The sequence below is a fragment of the Cryptomeria japonica genome, chromosome 10 (genome assembly GCF_030272615.1).
Source record: "Cryptomeria japonica chromosome 10, Sugi_1.0, whole genome shotgun sequence".
Taxonomy (NCBI): domain Eukaryota; kingdom Viridiplantae; phylum Streptophyta; class Pinopsida; order Cupressales; family Cupressaceae; genus Cryptomeria; species Cryptomeria japonica.
Genome location: NC_081414.1, coordinates 284,380,939 through 284,401,222, shown reverse-complemented (window position 1 = coordinate 284,401,222; position 20,284 = coordinate 284,380,939). Strand labels below are relative to the sequence as shown.

General features: G+C 34.0%; 2 protein-coding genes across 2 annotated transcripts; both read left to right on the top strand.

Annotated features, from left to right (window-relative positions):
- Positions 1–4,314: 4,314 nt before the first annotated feature.
- On the top strand, positions 4,315–4,719 carry LOC131055565 (UDP-glycosyltransferase 85A4-like). Its single transcript, XM_057990031.1, has one exon. It carries the CDS (start codon positions 4,315–4,317, stop codon positions 4,717–4,719), a length of 405 nt encoding a protein of 134 aa, XP_057846014.1.
- A 13,107-nt stretch (positions 4,720–17,826) lies between these two features.
- Positions 17,827–19,367, top strand: LOC131055566 (7-deoxyloganetin glucosyltransferase-like). Its single transcript, XM_057990032.1, has 2 exons — positions 17,827–18,349; positions 18,439–19,367. Exons 1-2 carry the CDS (start codon positions 17,827–17,829, stop codon positions 19,365–19,367), a joined length of 1,452 nt encoding a protein of 483 aa, XP_057846015.1.
- Positions 19,368–20,284: the final 917 nt, after the last annotated feature.

The following is a 20,284-nucleotide window of genomic DNA, read 5'->3' as shown; positions in this document are numbered from 1 at the left end:
CAAAAGCACCACAACTCTGTATTTTTTGTTCTATTGAAAAATGAAATACCAGACACAAATGAAAATACCGTCAACACACTGCACAACGCACTTGACATGTCCTTTCCATTTGAAATGGTTGCAGTGAGTGCTATGATGCCACAATAAGCCTAGTGCTAATAAATCTCAATCCACCTCAATGGCTTCCAAGCAACATTGCACGCAAAGATATAATATTTAAATAAACTCACCAATAAATTTAGAGAAGTTTTTGGCAATTGGCAAGCAAATTTTTCCATCTGACTGACACTTTTCTGGCCTTAAAATCTCACACTAAAGCCTATCAACAAATTACATAAATAGACTAGCTTATATATATTTAATTTTATAATATATATATATATATATATATATATATATATATATATATATATATATATATATATATATATATATATATATATATATATAACAAACTGAGAGATATCATTCTCGAGACCCCTATTAGAGTTTAGGGTGATAAATATTAAAAATAGGTCCCTAGGGAAGGATATCTCTCAATGTATTTCATATATATTATAAAATTAAATACACATAAGCTGGTAGAAATCGTGACTTAACAAAAAAGATGATAAAGAAGTCAATATATAATTATATAGTATTGTATTATTAAATAGAATTATACTAATATTATTATATTATAATTATTTTCAATACCTATAAGTATATTAATATAATATTAATAAATTAATCTATTATTGGTATAATATTAATATACATTATATTCATAATTTTATAATTTTATAATTGAATTAGCTATGTTAGATTAGGATTAAAATATTATTTTATATTAGAATAATATACCATTAATAATAGCATTATAACCCTAACTCTATCTCAACCTTAATTGTTTGATTTACAGATAGGGTAAAATAATAACTAGGGTTCAAATATGGTTCATGTTATAGTTTAATTAGCATTATAGCTCAAGCACAATTATGGTTAGGGTTAATGTTAGGTTAGGGTTAGGGTTCAATTAGAGGGTTCAATTTTGCATAGGGTTTTATTATAGGTAGATTAGGGTTCAACTAGAAAGTAGGGCTTAATTATATGGTTTAATTATGGTTACATTTTGTTTTGATTAGGGTTATGGTTTGATTATTGTTAGCATTGGTATTTTATTTTAATTAGGATTAGGCTTTGGTACAGTTATGGTTTGATTATAATTAGGATTTGGTATGATTATGGTTTGATTATTGTTAGCGTTGGTATTTTATTTTAATTAGGATTAGGCTTTGGTATGATTATGGTTTGATTATTGGTAGGGTTAGGATTTGATTATGATTAGGCTTTGGTACGGTTAGGGTTTAATTACGATTAGATTGGGGTTCAGATCGAGGTAGGGTTTAATTCTAAGGTTAGAGTTAATTTTATGGTTAGGTTATGGCTAGTTTTCAATTATGATAAGATTAGGTTTAGGGTTGAGCTTAGGCTACAATTAGGGTTATAATTTTGGGATAATGCTTCGAGTAAGGGTTGAGCTTCAATGAGAATTAGTGTTAGGGTCAAGACTAGGGTTCAATAAGGATTAGGGTTAGTATTATAATCAAATTAGGGTAGAGTTAGTGTTAGGATTCAAAAAGGGTTAGTGTTTAAGAATAAAGCATTGTGTTAGGGTTAGTTTTGAATAATAAAGATTGGCTCAAGGATATGGTTAAGGTTTAATTAGGGTTAGCTGTTAAGTTAGCATAAATATTTAATTAGGGTTGGAGTTCAATTAGGTTTAGATTAGGGATAAGGTCAAGGCTAGGTTTGGTTTAGGGTTAAGACTACTTTAGGGTTAGGGTTCAAGTTCAAGATAGGGATTAATTATGGTTAGGATTTAATTTTAGGGTGAATTTATCATAAGGGTTCAATTAAAGTTAGGGCTAGAGTTCAATTGGGATTAGAATTAAGGTTATAATTCAATTACATTAGGGCTAGGGTTAAATTAGTATTAGTGTTCAATTAGGATTAGGGTTTGGGCTAGATTAGGGTTAGGATTAGATTAAGATTAGAGTTTAATTAGGATTAGAATTTAATTACATTTAGGTATAATTTTAGGGCTAGGGTTTATGGTTTAAAGATAAAGCATGGTGTGAGGGTTAGGATTATATAATAAAGCTCGATTTTAAGGTTAGAGTTATGGTTTAATAAGGGTTATGGTTATGATACCATAAAGGTTTTATTAGGTTTAGGGTTCAATTAGGTCTAGAATAGAGATATTGTCAAGGTTAGGGTTTGATTATGGTTAGGTTTTAATTATAGTTAGGGTTTGTATTAGGTTTTAATTAGGGTCAAGAATAAATTACATTAGAGTTAGTGTTAAAATTGGATTGAATTTCAATTAGGGTCAAGGTTTGGGCTAGATTTCAATTAGGGTTAGTATTTAATAATGGTTAGAGTTCTATTTAGGGTTAGGGTTCAATTAGTGTTAGATTAAGTTTCAAGTTGCGGGTAGGGTTTAATTCTATGGATAGAGTTATGTTTAGGATTATGTTAGGTTTGCCATTCAATTAGATTGATTTGGGTTAATGGTTAAGGTTATAGTTAATCAAAGTTAGGGTTGAAATATGATTAGGGTTTGATTATAGTATGGGTTTAGTTATAGTTAGGGTAAGGATTAGATTTCAATTATTATTATGACTTAATTACATTATGGTTTGGTTTAAATTAGGAGTAGAGTTCAATTAGGTTTAGAGTTTGGGGTATATTAGGGTAAGGGTAAGGATTAAAGTTCAATTTGGATTACAGTTGGATTATGGTTAGGGTTATGTTTAGGGATAAGGTTTAATTATGGTCAAATTAGGGTTCAAGATATAGTAAGGGCTTAAGTGTAGGGTTGTATTTATGTTTAGAGGTTAGGTTATCGTAAGGTTTTAATTATGGTAAGATTATTTTATGGTTAGGATTTAATTAGGTCCAGATTAGGGATACTATCAAGGTTATGGTTTGATCATGATAAGGGTTTAATTATACTTAAGGTTAGTATTAGATTTCAATTAGGGTTATGATTCATTTACATTAAGGTTAGAGTTAAATTAGGATAAGGGTTCAATTAGGGTTAGAGTTTGGGCTAGAAAAGGGGCAAGGAAATGAAATAAATATGTATGTAACCACACAAACATATAAATATTGATAAAAAATTAAATTACATAAATAGACATAAATAAATATAAAAAGAAGAGAAGGACAAAAAGAAACTAAAAACATGTGTATATAATAACAAATGTAACCACATGAACCTATGAAAATTCACCTATAACATATGTACGCAAACCTATATGAACATTGCGAATTCTAATGAAATGTCAATCAATTCATATATAAACATAATTGAAGAAATAACAAATATGTTGCAAATTAGATAGAAATTATATATACAAATGTATATGTATTTATGTAATGACACAACTGATAATCTATAAAATTCATAAAAAAATTATTAAACATAAAGACATAAATAAATAAATATAAATAAAATGCAAAGACAAAAATAAATAAAAAGCTAATATATATAATAAAAACTAATCAGTTTTGAATATTTGAAAAAAAATTAAAAATAAAATAAAAATAAAGTCCATCAAATAAAGATTAATAGGGATGCAAACATATGCATTCAAACCTATATTTAAAAACAAGCAACCCATACATACTTTAAACGGTAAAAAAGAAGAAACATATGTATATGTATATGTATATAAACATATACATAATGAAGGGCGGGTAGAAAACAGGAGTTGGGGAGAGATGATGAATGAAGGGGATAGAGTTTAGGCTTATCCTTGAACGGACAGTTATAATCTTTAATAATAATTTAATCTTTGGAGCATTTCAGCAAGCGAGTTTTTTCTCACCAGAGTTAAGATCCCAGGAATTTAGCCGCGTTTCATTTCAAACAGATGTCAAATTAGCCGCGTTCATCTTCAATCGATTTTCCCATTGTGAAATACATTTATTGTAAGAATTTATTCTTTCAGCGTAGAGTTGAATTCGGACAACGGTCAAGCGGCGGCATCACTAAATTTCTGTGTCCAGACAAACTAAAACTAATAGACATTCTTTGGCATTCAGCGATTAAAGAAGCTAGAAATTAGCTGGTCCAATTTTTCATATACTCGTGGCTTTGACCAATTTTCTCCAGGTGTGGGACACTCTGCCATTGGCTTACATATCAAGATGAACAACAATTCAATATAATCAAGTCTTCACATGGTACACAAAATTTGTGGATTGAAGAGATATTTGGATTGAAGAGCGGAAATAAGCACCTGAATTGACTAGAAAGGAAAAATCATGGTTGGACTCAGGAGACCTCATGCTGTTCTGGTTCCTTTCCCCGCCCAAGGCCATATCAATCCCATGATGCGGCTGGCGAACAAATTGGTTGAACAAGGATTTGTAATCAGTTTCGTCAATACCGATTACAACTATTTTCGTATTGCACAGGCCAACAAATCCATCGCCAATGGTTTTGATTCTCGGGAAGGTAAAAGTCATGGTGATATTCGCTGGTTAGTCGTCTCAGACGGCCTTCCTCCCACCGACACTCGCACAGACATCGCCAAGTTGTGTCATGTGACGGAAAACATCATCGTCTCCTTCGTCGACAATCTGATTGGGGAGATGAAAAAGCAGAACCCTCAGGAGAACATCTCTTTGATAACGGACTGCATGGCGTCCACCGCGTTAAATAACTAGGCAACAAATCCATGGCAAATCTGTAGGCCAGCAAACTTTAAACGTTGTGTGGCTTCGTTCCATGAAATGAAGTCATCAGTGGCGGAATCATTAATTAACTGCTATGTCTTGATCAAAACGGGATGGGTTAAAAAACACACACTAAGTGTTGACCGCACACTAAGTGTTGACCGCTTAGTGTGGCTGGTGTGGGGCCCATTGAATACGTTGCTTCACTCACTGATGTTTCCGTTTCCCACTGTTGTTTTCGTTTCCCCCAAACAGCCTTGTAAACTATAATAGTTAGCAGTCAAGCACCCAATTCCCGCCCATAAGATCAACTAAAGCAAATTCAAATTGCAATTGCTGCCCTACAGAAGTTAATGATGTGGTTCTTCATCTGGTCAAACACAAGTTGTCAAGAAGCTATTCTCAACAATGAATGGAGGAGTCGCGGACAGAAAAGAGTTTTTAATGAGAAATCCAAGCACTCATGGGGATTCGACACCAGAACATAGAACATAGCGAAACTCTTTGGCTACTGCTCACAGACTGTTAATGGAGATGGGCACGACAGATTAGGGTTTTGTTCAGTGAAGAGATGATGAATAATGGAGGAGATGACGTTTTTGTCAAGGATATGTTGGATGGGAGATTAGAGCCCACCAAAGGAGTAATGGTCGATAAGATGTATTTGTTGAAGATGGCATTTGAGTTGGCCTCAATGCTTACGACCTCTTAGTAGGACTATTAGCTGGCCTCGATGCTTACGGTCTCTTCACATATAATTCTTGTATGCAATAGGAACAGGAGAGTTGGGCTTCTATGTTAATGGATTTCAAGGATAGATCCACAGGCAAATACAGAGATTTCTCTGCAACAAACTGAGGAATTGTGAGTTATTCTGGCAGGCTTTGGCTATTCCATTCGCTGAAAAAATTGTGACCGTCCTCAAGATTGCGTTTTTATTCCTGATCAATGTTAATCTCCTGCTTTTGCCTCTGTTTGATGAGTTTTTCAGTGGACACGAGGGATTTTACTCCATTTATATTCTTTGCATTTTGGGTTTGTATCTCAACGTTCTCTCTTTATATTTTCTATACTTTTGGAGGGATGGAAAGAGAAGTCATTTTCGATGAGGTCCAAGTGCTCCAAATGCAGCAATTCGAATATCCCCCTCTAATTTCACTCCAAGGCATAACTAAGATCTCAGGTGAGCACATGGCCAGTGCATGGGTGGCAGCCCACTCCTTCGCAACCGCAGCAATGCGACCCTCTCCATGATTAATCCAGTAGAGGAATTTTATTTTCTCTATAAAATGTAAAATTAAGACCTTGCTTAAAATCAAAGAAAGATATTCTCTCCTCTTCCAAACATGCAGAGCAACTGATAATGGGAAAAACAGCAATACCAACCAAACGGGCAAAGCCATTTTTATTACTGTCCAAAACCAGAAAAAGGTTGAGCTATTATAATTCTCAGTATGAGAGAATAGAAGAAACATCGTCATCTCATGTCTCAAACCACACATTTCTCACATCAAAAAAGAATCTCCCATTAAAAATATTAGCTTCCCATGCCTGAATACAAATTTGTGTTCTCCCCATGCCTGAATACAAATTTGAACACAACTAATATTCAGCTATTTTTATTTGTGTTCAATGCGAATAAATTGAAATAATCAGCTACTATTAGATTTATTTGTTTTAAATGTGAATAAATTGAAATAATCAATAATTTTTAGATTTATTTGTGTTTAATAATAAATTGAAACACTCAACTATTTTTTAGATTTAAATTAAACTCAAATAACAAATATGAGGAGATTGGTTTTCATTTGCCTAATTTTCTGGTATGATAAGGGTTTATTTTAATTTTTGTTGCAAACTCTACCCATTTTTTATCATTGAAATGGTTGACAACACAATGTAATTTATACAAAGTCTCGCGGTATGTCACTTGCATGGTTTCAATGAATTTTTTAAGAAACAATTGTAGTTCTATTGTGTTAGATTTTCATAAATTTTCTTGCAAACTTTGCCCATTTTTAAAATTATTTTTATTAACATAATTGAGAGCACAACACAATCCATGCACAATATTCGGGTAAGCCACTTCAATATTTTTTGTTTATTTTTTATTTTTTAAATATGTACACAATTAGGTCATTTTTTCTTTCATTCTCTTTCTAATACCTTAAACCTTGATATTTTTAGATTGACTTTTCGTTTTATGCTAGTAGACTAAAACAATATCTCTATAGAGTTCATGTTGGTTCATCCTTTTTTTTTTTGTGATGGGATTTCATAAATTTTTCTTGTAAACCTTTCCCATTTTTTTTCATCGGTTTTGTTGACATCACAACACAATTTATGCAAAATCTTCAGGTAAGTCACTTGATATTGTTGTAGGAATTTTATTTTTTTTGGAATCTATACATGACCAAATCATTTTTTTGTTTTATTAATTTTCTAACCATAAAACCATGATATGTTTAGATTATCTTTTTGTTAGTTAAACATTTTCAAGTATTAGTTTGTATTTGAAGTAAAACAAAAAAAGAATATGGGGTAATAGCTGCAAGGAATCCACTAATTTTAATCATTTTTTCATAAAATATTTAACAACTCTAATCATAGATGTACCCAATCCCTTAAGTTTCCATGTCAACCCCAAGAATAAAATAAATTTCATCGATTACATAAACTATTACAAATGTTTAAGTACAACAATATTTTAATCTTGGTCTAAGCCTAACACCTAAGGATGTAAAACAAAAACATTTAAACTTGTTAAATAGTTTATACTCCTAGCTTCAACAATTCATATGATGTTATTAGATTGGTGTGAAAATTCTAACTTCATAATGACATGAAATGCAAAATTTTAGGAAAACATATTCAAAGATACAATGATAGGAATGCTACCATCATGCAACATCAATGCAACTTAAGTACATGCAACCTCATTGAGCCTTGAGGTTTGATGGTTGTATTTATATTATGGAGGTCCTTTGTAGTTTCAAACTAGAAAGAAAGGAAAGTGCAACCAATATAACCACTTTTTAAGGATTTTTTAGGCAGGAGGTTCACTACAGCATCTTTTCAGTTAATGTGTCCAGACCCAATGTACTTAAGTTGTTTGGTAGGGCTTGGTATTCATGAACTAAATAGGTTGTATTTTATATCTTTTTTTCTCTTTGACAATCTAAAAGGTTGAATCTATTAGTCGAGTTTATGCCTATGGTTATTTTGGAAAAAAATTATCCTTTATTGTGTTCCATATGCATGCATGAAAGTTTTCTTCTCTTGTATGTACCATCCCTTTTAATCTTAGTAATATTATAGCTACAATTTCTAGTTTACTTCACTATAGATTATTTCAATTCTTCAAGAGCTTTTATCAACAATTTTTAATCATTACATCAATTAATATTTTATAATGTAAAAATTTTAGATTTCAATAATTAATTTTAGGTTTTCTATTCAATTTATATTTATTATATATCCTATTAGAACTTAACAATTTATATACCATAAAATTAAGATTCTTATTGGCACATTTCTTATAAGGGTTCAAATAAGTTCTACAAGGAAACCTTCCTTGCCTAGTGAAAAATGTCTTAATTTTTTTTGAAAGAATTTAAAAATTGAAAATATATTAGCTCCCATTGATCCATATCAATGAGGAACTTATCAGGAATTATCTCCAAATATTTATGATGAAATCCTCGGGATGAAGTCAGCCATTTGCCACAAATCAAGAGAATCAATAGTGCCATGTGGTGGGAATGGTGATGTGCATCCAAGAAATAGACAAGTGTGACCATAATTAATGAGAAAATATAAGCTAACTTTGTCAATGCACTTTCCACTATTTCACTATTCATATGAAAAGTCTAGATGAGATGGTGTCATTTCCAACTTTATTTACTACCTTACTAAATAAATCTACTTACAAGGAGCATAATAATTGTGTTAAGAAATTTTTTTTGACTCACTAATATTTGCAAAAGTAAAGCTCTTGAAGAGGGATCTTATAAATATGTTAAAAAAATTCCTCTTTAGTATAATATTTAACCCCAATGTTATTGGGTAGCATATTACATATACACACAAAAATTTAAACCCAATAGGGTGATCTAAGCTTATAAAAGGAATCAAACAAATGATTAACACAAAGAATTTATATTTCTATGAGTCTTTAAACAAATGCGACCACCTTTTCATTTTTAAACTTCCATATATAATCAATATGCAGCGCCTTCTTGGGTTCGAATTGACATGATGATTTTAAGAAAATGATTCCAATTTCTTTCAACTACCAAATTCATCTAGCGTTTCCTTTTCCTTTTTAATTTCCCAATTTTTCTTGGCATTTTAGCTTTATTGAAGATGGTCTCTTTGAGTCATTTCATTTTTCTTGAAATTGGCACCCAATCTTCCTTCCAATGCATGTTATATTTTATTACAAATTCAATCACACCCATAGCACAAATATCTTTATAGATTTATAATGTATAAATAGAAAAATGAGTATGTGCACCAAGATGGTGAACAAAAAAGTGGCCACTCACCTAAAAAAATGCAGGTAACACATTTGGGTTACTTGAAAATTCAAATAAATCAAATGCAATACAACTTGAAAATTTGAACCTTAACGAGTAAAAGGTTTAAGAATTAAAACCTCGTATACATTAAACTTGTTATAAAAAAATGATATTTTAAAATATAAGTGACCTGATCATGATTATAATTTTTTTTAAAACAACCAAGTGGGTCATTTTAACTCATCGCTGGCAAGAAAGAGAGAAAAAACCTCCCAAAAAAGAAAAGTAAACCCAAACGTGTTTCATTAGCTATCAACTAAATCATCATGCCATGACATTGCAAAGGTAAGTGTTGATTCTTTTGTGCATTTTAATTGGTTTTTATTTAAAATTTGACAATCTTTTTTTTATTAATATTTTTAAAATTGATATCAGATTCTCAAAACACTGGCGATGAACAAAAATTTCCTTCTGATAACCCTAAGGAAGACCCATAGGATAACCCTCAGACTTCTCTAATAAGCCCTCCAAACAACTCACAAGACAATTTATTAGGTCATCTAGCACAAAATAGAGTCACCATTTCTCAGTTAGTATCTACATTGAAGACCTCAGAATACCAACATGATGCATTGGTTGCCACAACTTTAGAATCAATGGTGACAAGTGTTGACGAAGTTTCCAAACAAGTAACTAATTGGAAAACATAGAGGGAGTCATTTCATTCATATTGTAAAGAACTCAGTCATACATTCTAAAAATAAATGTATACAAGTCAATTTCATATGATCAATTTTAGATGATGGAAAGTTGTAATTGGAAAAAATATACACTAGCCAAAATTCTATAAATATGTTAGCAAAGGATGTAACTCGAGAATAAATAATTATTTTCCTAGTTTCTATTGGCCTTAACACACAATAATTTAGTGGAAATGAGAAACAAACCAAGTCTAGATACACTAATCCAATGGGAGCTACAAGTGCAATCGTGTTTGTCTAGGATCAGTCTCCAAGTGGGAGATTTTTTGGTGTGGAGCTTGATCGGTTTCCAAATGGGAGATTGTTAGTATGTATTGATTGATCATTCTACTAGTCTTAAATTTTTGGTGACTTTGTCAACTATGCTCTCCCCCCTCTAAAAAAATATGGCGATTGCTCCTTCCCGGGGGTTTAGTCTAGTGATGGGTACTATGTGTTTGGTTGTGGCCTCAGCCATTTGGGTCCCTATGCATACTCTTTGTGACTTGTGGATTTGGGCTTTTCTATTCTATTATCTTGGCCCTATTGAGGGGGGGATGTTTACTTAATAGGAGGGTCTCCTTTGGTGTTATGGGTCTTTTGGATGGGATAATCTTGTCTTCCCCTCTAAGAGACTGATGTTTTGCAGTCCCTTCCTTATTGATAAGGATTTTGGTGGTGTTTATTGTTATGCAGGTGTAGGATCATTTCATCTTTGGTTTATTATCTGGAGCCTTTCTCCTTTGTTGTTCCTTATAGGGATGTTGTTCCCCAATGTTTATGTTGATAATTGGCTTATTGAGGTGGCCTATGTTGGTTGTTTTTTTTGCCTTTTTGGCAAAAGGTTATAGAAAGCCTTCCAAAATTTGGTGGTTGTTGTTTTTCCCCTTGGCTGGTTTGTTCCCAGCTTAAGGGTGGTTGTTAAGGATGGTTCGGGGTGCATTTTTAAACCCCTTCGTTCTAATTAGGTAGATTTGTGTGCTCAATATTTCAGTTCCTACTGGTTATGGCTCTGGTCAAAATATTTTTTCAAAAAAGCATCTTCCTTGGTGTTTTTTAGGTCATCTCACTACTTGTGAACTCTTCCCTTGGCATGCCCCTATGGCAGCTTGTTGTGGTATGGGCTTATCCCACTTTTATCTAATCAAAACATGACAAAGAATAAGACATCCAACATCCCATAATAATAATAACAATCTTTAATTTAATAATAGATCATATGTAGCACATTTTAAGAAGAAATGTGTTGATAGAGATGCACTTAATCCATTGAATCAAAAAATGCATCTCAAGACAAGACATTGTAAGAAAAGGAAAAGTATAAACATAATCATTTACAAAAGTGACACAAATGTTCAAGAGAATTTCATTTATAAGCAATGATATGCAATGATTCTATACAACTGAAAAAATATAACAATATTTTATTTACAATCAGACATTGAATTAATAATTAAAAATAATAATGATTTAATTCCAGAGAAGTTCCATCGAAGAGGGTTTGATTTAAGAGGGTTATATAAAAACCCCTTGAATAAAAAACTTTTACGATTAAATATCAATAGAATCTCATTTATAACTATCAAAATATTGACAAAAAAAATAAATTTACCTCACATTATGGTGGATTGGATAAAATCATTGATACCATTTATTTTGTAATTATCTAAATATTAGTATTTTCAAAAGTATAATATATTTTTCATTAATGTTATTTTAATTTTTTTACAATGAATATAGCTCCATTATCGAAAATGACAACTAGTCAAGAAACTAGCAAAAAAACATTTTTAAAAAATCTCAAAAAATGCATTATATTGCATATAGGTATCCTTTGAATTATAAAATAAAATTACTTTTGACATACATTTATAAATAATAGTTCTAATTTTGATTATTAAAGGATTATTTTTTTTCTTGGGTACCTAATAACATTAGTCCGATTTCAAGAGGTCTAAAACTAGTTTCTTAAGTGTGATGGGCATAATGATTCACAAGGGTATGCACATAGTAAATCATTTGCTAATTTGATGGAAGAGTTTAAGATAGAACAAAAATATTTGTGGATGAATTTGTTTGTTAGCTCTTTACGTGGGTATGAAAATGAATGGTTGAGAAGATCTTTAGACTATCATTTTTCTTCCTAGGAGGATCTTATTGCATAGTTTATTAACTAATATGAATGTTTTTATGACCTTTCCTTTCTTGTCAAAGACCCAATAAGCATTATAAAGAAAAAGGGAGAGTCAATTTTATATTTTAAAAAAGGTGTAACTCCATTTCCTAAAATCCCTTAGGAAGAGAGGCCACACATGTATTAGTTTGTACTGACATGTTTTGTCAATCCTTTGAGTATGGGGTAAACTTTTTTCTAAAGGAGCTTAAGCCTAAAAATCTTGATTAGGATTTTTCTTTTTAGTTTTCAATCACTTGAGGTGGTTTATGACTAAGTTGAAACTATAAGTATGGGCTATAAATATTTTCTATCTCCTACATGTTTAAAGGGACATACAAACCTTCTTTAAAATTTATTTTATATGACTCCAAGGATCAATGGCATAATTGAAAATGTGGATGAGCATGGATCATGCTTGTATTACCTATAATTTTCTTGCTCTAATAATTATTTTTTGGTGGTTTGATCATAGTTGTGTAAGAGCTAGTGGCCAATTCATCCCTAGATATGTGAAACATTTCATATTGTAGCTAAAAAAATAAAGGTATCACCAGGGCGAGTATAATCAACCCTCCACAAAAATTATCAATAATTTTTCTTAAACAATCATTATTAGTGTTGTGTTTCATCTTTTCTTTAGGTCTTTGTTATCTCAAGTGTTTAAAATTTCCAGTTTTGAGGGTTTAAGGGTCAATATGAAGAGTTTGGCCTTTTCCCTTAAAGTGCCTTAAATTTCTAATTTGCATGTTTATGATATATATATTGAGTTGATTCATGTGCATGATTCAAGAATGGGGTAATCGATTAGTGCATGTAATAAGAATATGTGTTGGGTATCCTTGTGTCGAAGAACTTAATGAGTATACAAGTGAATGTGAGGCATTTTAGTTTGATGAGGTTATAATTCACTTACTAATTGTGAACTAGTTTCACCTATGAGTGAGTCTTTACTTTGGCACATCAATGAGTATGTGGAGTTAAGTGGAATACAAAGGTTAATGAAATTGAAGATCAACATGTTGCACTTTAGCTTGAAGGTATACCTAAGTTTGAAATATTTTAATTTGAGGTGCACAAAGAGATTTTTTTTTGCAAGTTAGAATTACATGGAGTTTGTGGCGTTTAGTTTTAGTCTTAAATAATTTGATAAACTATGAGAAAATGACAAGTTATATTTATTAGGAAAAAAGGTTCCCTTTTTAAAAAATAAATCAAAAAGCAGATTCAACTTGTCATACTAATCAATATGTTATCTATGTAAAAATGATTTGAAATTATTTGTATTTAATTTATATACACATATATGCAAATGAATGGATAACTATCCCCAAAATGATTTTAATATATTTATTTTATATCCAATAAAAAATGGAATATATTTTTATAATCATATATGAATATTATCATTTATGTAATATACATATTTTTAATAATGCAAGTGATATTTAAAAATATTATACTTAAAGATGTTTAGAAATTTATTAATTTTGAGTATTTGAATAAAATTAAACACCAATATATGATTTTTCTTTGTTTATCTACCCAACTGCATTTAGCAGCTTATAAAATCATACAAGCCCCTGCAAAAGCCCCGCTAACATTTACCACATCTCAAGAAGATAATCCAATAGGGTATGGAAACCTGCACAATCTTGAAAAATTAATACAGTAATCAATAACAGTTCTATAAGATCATAAACCAGAATGGCGTTGAAGCTAGCAATGTGAGCATCGTAAACTGTTGCTTTACCTAAGAGCATGTTGAAACTGGCCAGTTTGTCTTACCATAGGCAAATCCCTATGATTCTTGAAAAATGAATCCCTCTCCTGGAATTGCAGAGTTAAAAAGAACATTATAGTTGTGATGTAAGGAAATCATGTTGTTTATCGGTCATAGTTTCATAAACAACGAGTGGGTCTATGGGCATTTGTGCAATGACAAAGCACGTCCCATCTTCTGTAGCGCGGGAACCTTGAATTTAAATTTACTTTGGGCTTCTAGTTGTGAGTTGCTACTAACTGCTGACTGTAGCGGTTAACGGGATAACGGAAACAGGTGCTAGGAAAAGTAACGGAGTAAAAGGGCCCACACCAACCACCTAAGCAGTCAAAGCTTAGTGTTGGGTATGTGAAGCCCAACAGTCACATGACTGCTCGACTTCCCTAAACTATTCATTTCATGCTTAAATATGAATATAAATATGTGTGCACTTGATGTACTGTATTGTATTGGAGATTGATTAATGAAGTTATTCCCTTCTTTCTGGTGGACGTAGACACTTAGTGGTGAACCACGTTAAGACTTGTGTTATTTTGTGTGTTTGTCTTAATTTGCTTTCAACTGTTATGTGTTGTTTATATCTTTTCTCTACTTATTTAAATTAATAATTGGTATCAAAGTTGTGGTTGGTTTGAGCAGAGATGGATGAAGCTGATTGTATCATTGACGAGTTTCTCAATAATTTAGACTCGGAAGGGAGTGAAGTTGTGCAAGAGAAAGTTAAAACAATTCGACATGTACATTGGTGGGATGGCTGGAAAAATGAAGAAGAAGATGCCAAGTTTGTGGACAAGATCCATGAATATGATGAAGAAAGAGGGAAAAACAAACGCGATCGTGAGAAATCACGAAGAAGGTCAAACTACAAACCTAAAGATGATAGTTGCTGGTATTGTGGCAAGAGAGGCCATATCAGAAAGAATTGTTGAAATTATAAGAAAATTGATGTCCTCCCTATTATTGGCAAAAAGAGACAGCCTGGGGAGATAGTTTGCAAGCTTATTCCCCCCACGCAGAAGGCTCGGAAGGTTAATCGATTGAACGGGTAGGTGAAGAGTCGCAAGGTACAGGAGACTTGTGAGTTGAGTCTCTACGATGGCGACATCGTTTTCATGCCCCTTCATGAGGGCAGCCGTGAAGATGAGGAAACCTTGAGTGAGGAAAGTGACGGGGAAGAGGTGGAGCAGAAATTAAAATCCCTTGAAGAAGTCCTCTCGAACATGAAGCAAATGTATTTGAAAAGGGGGAGCATCAAATACTGAATCTCATCGCAACTCCTCATAGGTCCAAGGCTACAAATCGAAGGCACATAGAGGATAAGCCTCAAGTGCAGGACTTAGGCTTGAATTTCTCTTCTTCTAGTAGTAATAATATGTTTGGGTGTTTTGGGAATGATGAGCAAAGAATTGCTGACAACCACATTATTGCTATTGGTGGCTCTAGAATTGATGAAGCATGCAGACAAAAGCTTCACCGGTTAGAGGCTGTAACCATGGGGTATCGTGAAACACTTGAAGAGCGTGGGACTAGAAATGTTGAAGATCCCAGGGAAGATGGAATTGTAGTTGAAGAAGAGGAATGGGCAAAGGAGCATGAAGGGAGCGGTAGGCTTATACACATGTTTATTGGACAATTTAATCTGTTCCATCAAGAAAACAAAGAGACTATAGATGTTGAACAAGAAGCATTATTATCATCTGTGAAGATTCCAAACTTACAAATGATTGTAATGGGTATAGCGCAGACGGGCAGCGACAAGATGGCGACATTTACGTTGCCTATTTTGAGCAAACTCAAGGAGGCGGCAACTAGAATTGTTTCTCGAGTTGGGAGTCAAAACTCACACGCTCATTTGTAGAGTACTAGCATTTTTGAGATGGAAACCTATCAAATGGGCATGGCTCCAGGGCTTTCGCTAAGGTCATGTGAGGGCCTCAAGCCATCTTTTTTTGTCCGTGCAGAACCTGCAGTGTGTGTGGAGGCCCTGAAGATAGAGGTGGTGTCAATCTGCGGTAGAAGATGAGAAATGGAGGACGTCGTGAGGGTTGTTTTGTCCTTCATACTTGGAGTTGATTGCGTCTACCATTTCTTTGGGGTCTTTGATGGGCATGGCGGATCCCAAGCGGCTTTGCATTGCAAGGAGCGGCTCCACGAGGCCTTAGCGAAGGAGATCCATTTGACGGACCCTGTAACAGCGACAGAGTGGGAGTTCGTGATGAAGGCATATTTTCTCAAGATGGACATGGAGGTTGCGGGGCTTTGTGGAAGTGGAAAGCAGCTCGATGGTCGGGGGTTCGAATCGCAAGGACATACTGAAACTTCAGAACCCTCTGAAGCCTGGGCGACGGAGACTCTAGGATCAACAGTTGTGGTTGCAGTGGTGACCAGTGTTTTAGGCGTACTAGCCATGTCTCGAGCTATAGGAGACAAGTATTTGAAACCATACGTGATTGCAAAGCCAGATCTAAGAGTGAGAGAGAGAGAGAATTACAGAGGAAGAAGCCAAACTAAAGGTTGAGTATACATATACGGATCCTTATGTAGGTTATCAGGTCGTTAAAGTGGTTGACGTTGTTGAATTTATGGATGTTATGGATCAAGGAGCAGTATACCTTGAATCTGAAGAAAGTGGTGTTCCTCACTGTGGATTATTGCACAAGTTTGTGCTTGGCAAGGTAGCATTTCATGATGGTTTTGATAAGAGAATTATTAATTCTGACCTAACGTGGAGAAGGCTTGTTCGTAGTGTTTGTGAACAGTCTTTGGCGAAGTTAAAATCTTCCATGGGCCTAATTTTGTAAGGATCAAAATGGAGAGCAGGGGATGCTACAATGCATGGATGTGTCAGTTGGTCTTCATGGGGGAGATTGTTAGGTATGTGAAGCTCAACAGTCACATGACTGTTCGACTTCCCTAAACTATTCATTTCATGCCTGAATATGAATATAAATATGTGTGCACTTGATGTACTGGAGATTGATTAATGAAGTTATTCCCTGCTTTCTGATAGACGTAACCACTTAATGGTGAACCGCGTTAAAACTTGTGTTATTTTGTGTGTTTGTCTTAATTTGCTTTCAGCTGTTATGTGTTGTTTATATATTTTCTCTGCTTGTTTAAATTAACACTTAGTCTGTGACACGACTCGACAGCCACCACCGCCCCATCGTTATTCCTTTGCTGTTGTATTTACTTTCAAATTTTCGAAATCAAGAAAATGAAATGGAACTAGCACCGGGAGGGATTTTTGAATTGTATTGGGTGGTTGCCATCCGTCTCTGCTGCCGTCCGTCTTCCGTCTCTTCCACCGTGCGTCTATGCTGCCGTCCATCTAATGCATTCATCGTATGGTATCATGATATGCTCTTTTCTATGGAGATTAGCCGCTCCCCTCAATTATAATATTCATTCATTGAATATTACTATTCAAAACATCCGTTGCTGTTTAATTAGAAACATATGTTTGGCTTGAATCGAGATTCCGCCTTGCGTATACATAAAGACTCCTAAGATCTAATATTGTTCTTCTGTGGAGTTGAAAATATAACCACTCCAAAACAAAAGTTGAAATTCGGTGGAACAAGATTTTTTAATAATTGACTTGTACAGAATCGGCATTCGGCTCTGATCCTTTCCAGGTTTGGGACACTATGCCGTCGGCCTACACATCAATATAAGCACGGCTTCAACTGGTATAGTGATGCTGATTACTAGATGTTGGAGTGGCTTTCAATAGCTGAGAAACTAATTGTGAATTTAAAGGGGCTTACGACTACTTAATCTTTTCTTGTAATTTGAGGGTGAAATTTCTGGGATTTTCAGAGATAGGTATTTGGATTGAAGAGCGAAAATAAGTGCCTGAATTGACCGGAAAGGAAAATCATGGCTGGAAGTGGACATAGGAGACCTCATGCTGTTCTGGTTCCTTTCCCCGCCCAAGGCCATATCAACCCCATGATGCAGCTGGCTAATAAACTGATTGAACAAGGATTTGTAATCAGTTTTGTCAGCACCGATTACAACTATTCTCGTATTGCAAAGGCCAACAAATCCATCGACAAAGATTCTGCTGTTTCTAGGGAAGGTAACAGTCATGGTGATATTCGCTGGGTAGTCGTCTCAGATGGCCTTCCTCCTACCGATACTCGCGCAGACGTTATCAAGTTGTGTCATGTGACAGAAAACATCATCGTCTCCTTCATTGACAAACTGATTGGGGAGATGAAAAGGCGGGATCCTGAGGAGGACATCTGTTTGATAACGGACTGCTTTGCCGCCACCGCATTAGATGTGGCCAAACGTCACCGAATTCCAATGGCTGCTCTCTGGGTGATGTTTACTGCCACCTATGCTCTGATCTATAATTTACCCAATCTCGTTTCCTCTTCTCTTGTTCCTTCAAATGGTAAGCCCCACAGTTCCTTCTAATCACACAAAGGCATGAATTTCTCAAACAATGGCGTAATCAGTATTTTCGTTTTGATCACTTTACAGGAGTCCCCAATGACTTTACGAAGGTGAAATACCTTCCCTCCATGCCGTCTCTCTGCTCTGCACACCTTCCGTGGGCTGCTGGATTCAATGAAAACCAACAAGAGTTTATCTTTGGCTTCATTGAACGTTACATGGAAAGAACGAGGGAGCTCAAATGGGTGTTGTTCAATTCTTTCTATTATCTTGAAGCCCCCATAATCGATATCCTAATTGCCCAAGGAGCCTCGGTCTGTTCAATTGGTCCCTGTATCCCTTCTCCGCGTCTCAATGGGGAAGTTAATTCAAAAATCACAGCGAACTTTTGGGCAGAAGAAGCAGAATGTTTGGATTGGCTAGACAAGCAATCTCCGAAGAGTGTGGTGTACGTGTCCTTTGGAAGCCTGGCAATGGTGAACCAGAGACAGTTGGAAGAATATGCGATGGGTATGGAGGCCACCCAGAAACCGTTTCTGTGGGTTCTGCGAAGTGATCTCATGGACGGGTCAAGCGCTAAACTTCCTCCAGGATTCATGGAAGCCACCAAAGATCGGGCATATTTTGTGCCATGGTGTCCACAGACGCAGGTTCTTTCTCATCCTTCTATTGCGTGTTTCTTCACTCACTGTGGATGGAATTCCGTAATGGAAAGCATCGCCATGGGAGTTCCCATGCTTTGTTGGCCTTACTTTGCAGAGCACTTTCTGATATCTGCTTATGTGGTAGACATCTGGAAGATTGGGCTGGCTTTGAATACAAACATCGATGGAATAGCAGAAAATAGGGAAATCGAGATGGGGGTGAAGAGAGTAAGTGAAGATAATGAGATGAAGGCAAGAGTGTTGAAATTGAGCGAGAGAGCAAAAGATGTAGTGAAGGGCGAAACGGGGCCGTCTTATGCAAATTTTCAAGACTTTGTGAAGGCAATGAGAGAGGAAATCCATCACAAATAACTCTTATTTGTGGAAGCGTTGTCCTTTCATTAATATGTTATAAATTGTTAGTCCCTGATTTTTAAGGTGGAGAATAATGTTTTCAATTAGCTGTTTGCAATCAATTTTAGTTTAGGAAATCGTGGGAAAAAAATTCATTGGTTTTCTCATCTTTAATCAATAGGAGAAAATTTGGCCCTTAATTGCATTTTTTTTCATAGATTATTAGTCAAGATTAAAATCAAAAGATCAAAAAAACCTTTTCTCACAATAAAGATTGAAAACAGCGAAAAAACTATTTACAATGGTTTCTGGTTCTTACATCAATCTTGATTCTAAGATGTAAATCTGAAACAAATACAAAAACAAAAAAATTATCATAAGAAATAAAGATAATTTAAATATTATGCAGTTGATTCTAAGAACATGCTTTATATCACAACATCTAACCTTTCTATAGCTTTAAAGGCAATCATGGATATTGCATCAGAGAAATCCAACATATTGTTGCCAACTTGCTTCTACCAAGAGCTTACTTTATTTAGTAAATAAATTAGCATTATTTACGAAAAGAGTTGCATATAAGAGAAAGTTGGGTCTATAATGTAACAAAATTGAAAGACAGCTATGAAAAATCCAGTTGAAATTATTTTGTTAGATAACTATTTTGGATAACCGTTAAAGAATTTGTAAAATATTAATAATTATAATTTTATGAAAATTTTAATAGTTTGAATGAAACATGACAATTTAATAATAGTAATTATAATTTTGTTAAGTACTGATAGTTGGAAAATATGTAATAATAATAATATAATATAATATCAAAGATAATAATTTATAATATGTAGTAACAAGTGCCACATAGTGGCGAGTACTTGCCATTTAGATTTGTAATAGTAATTGAGTATGCTAACCTAAATTGAATGTTAATCTTA

Excerpts from the sequence above, each read along its gene's own strand:
- LOC131055565 (XM_057990031.1), top strand. The coding sequence starts at position 4,315 with ATGGTTGGACTCAGGAGACCTCATGCTGTTCTGGTTCCTTTCCCCGCC.
- LOC131055566 (XM_057990032.1), top strand. The coding sequence starts at position 17,827 with ATGGCTGGAAGTGGACATAGGAGACCTCATGCTGTTCTGGTTCCTTTC. Across the intron at positions 18,350-18,438 it reads TTCTCTTGTTCCTTCAAATG|GAGTCCCCAATGACTTTACG; the intron begins GTAAGCCCCACA and ends ATCACTTTACAG.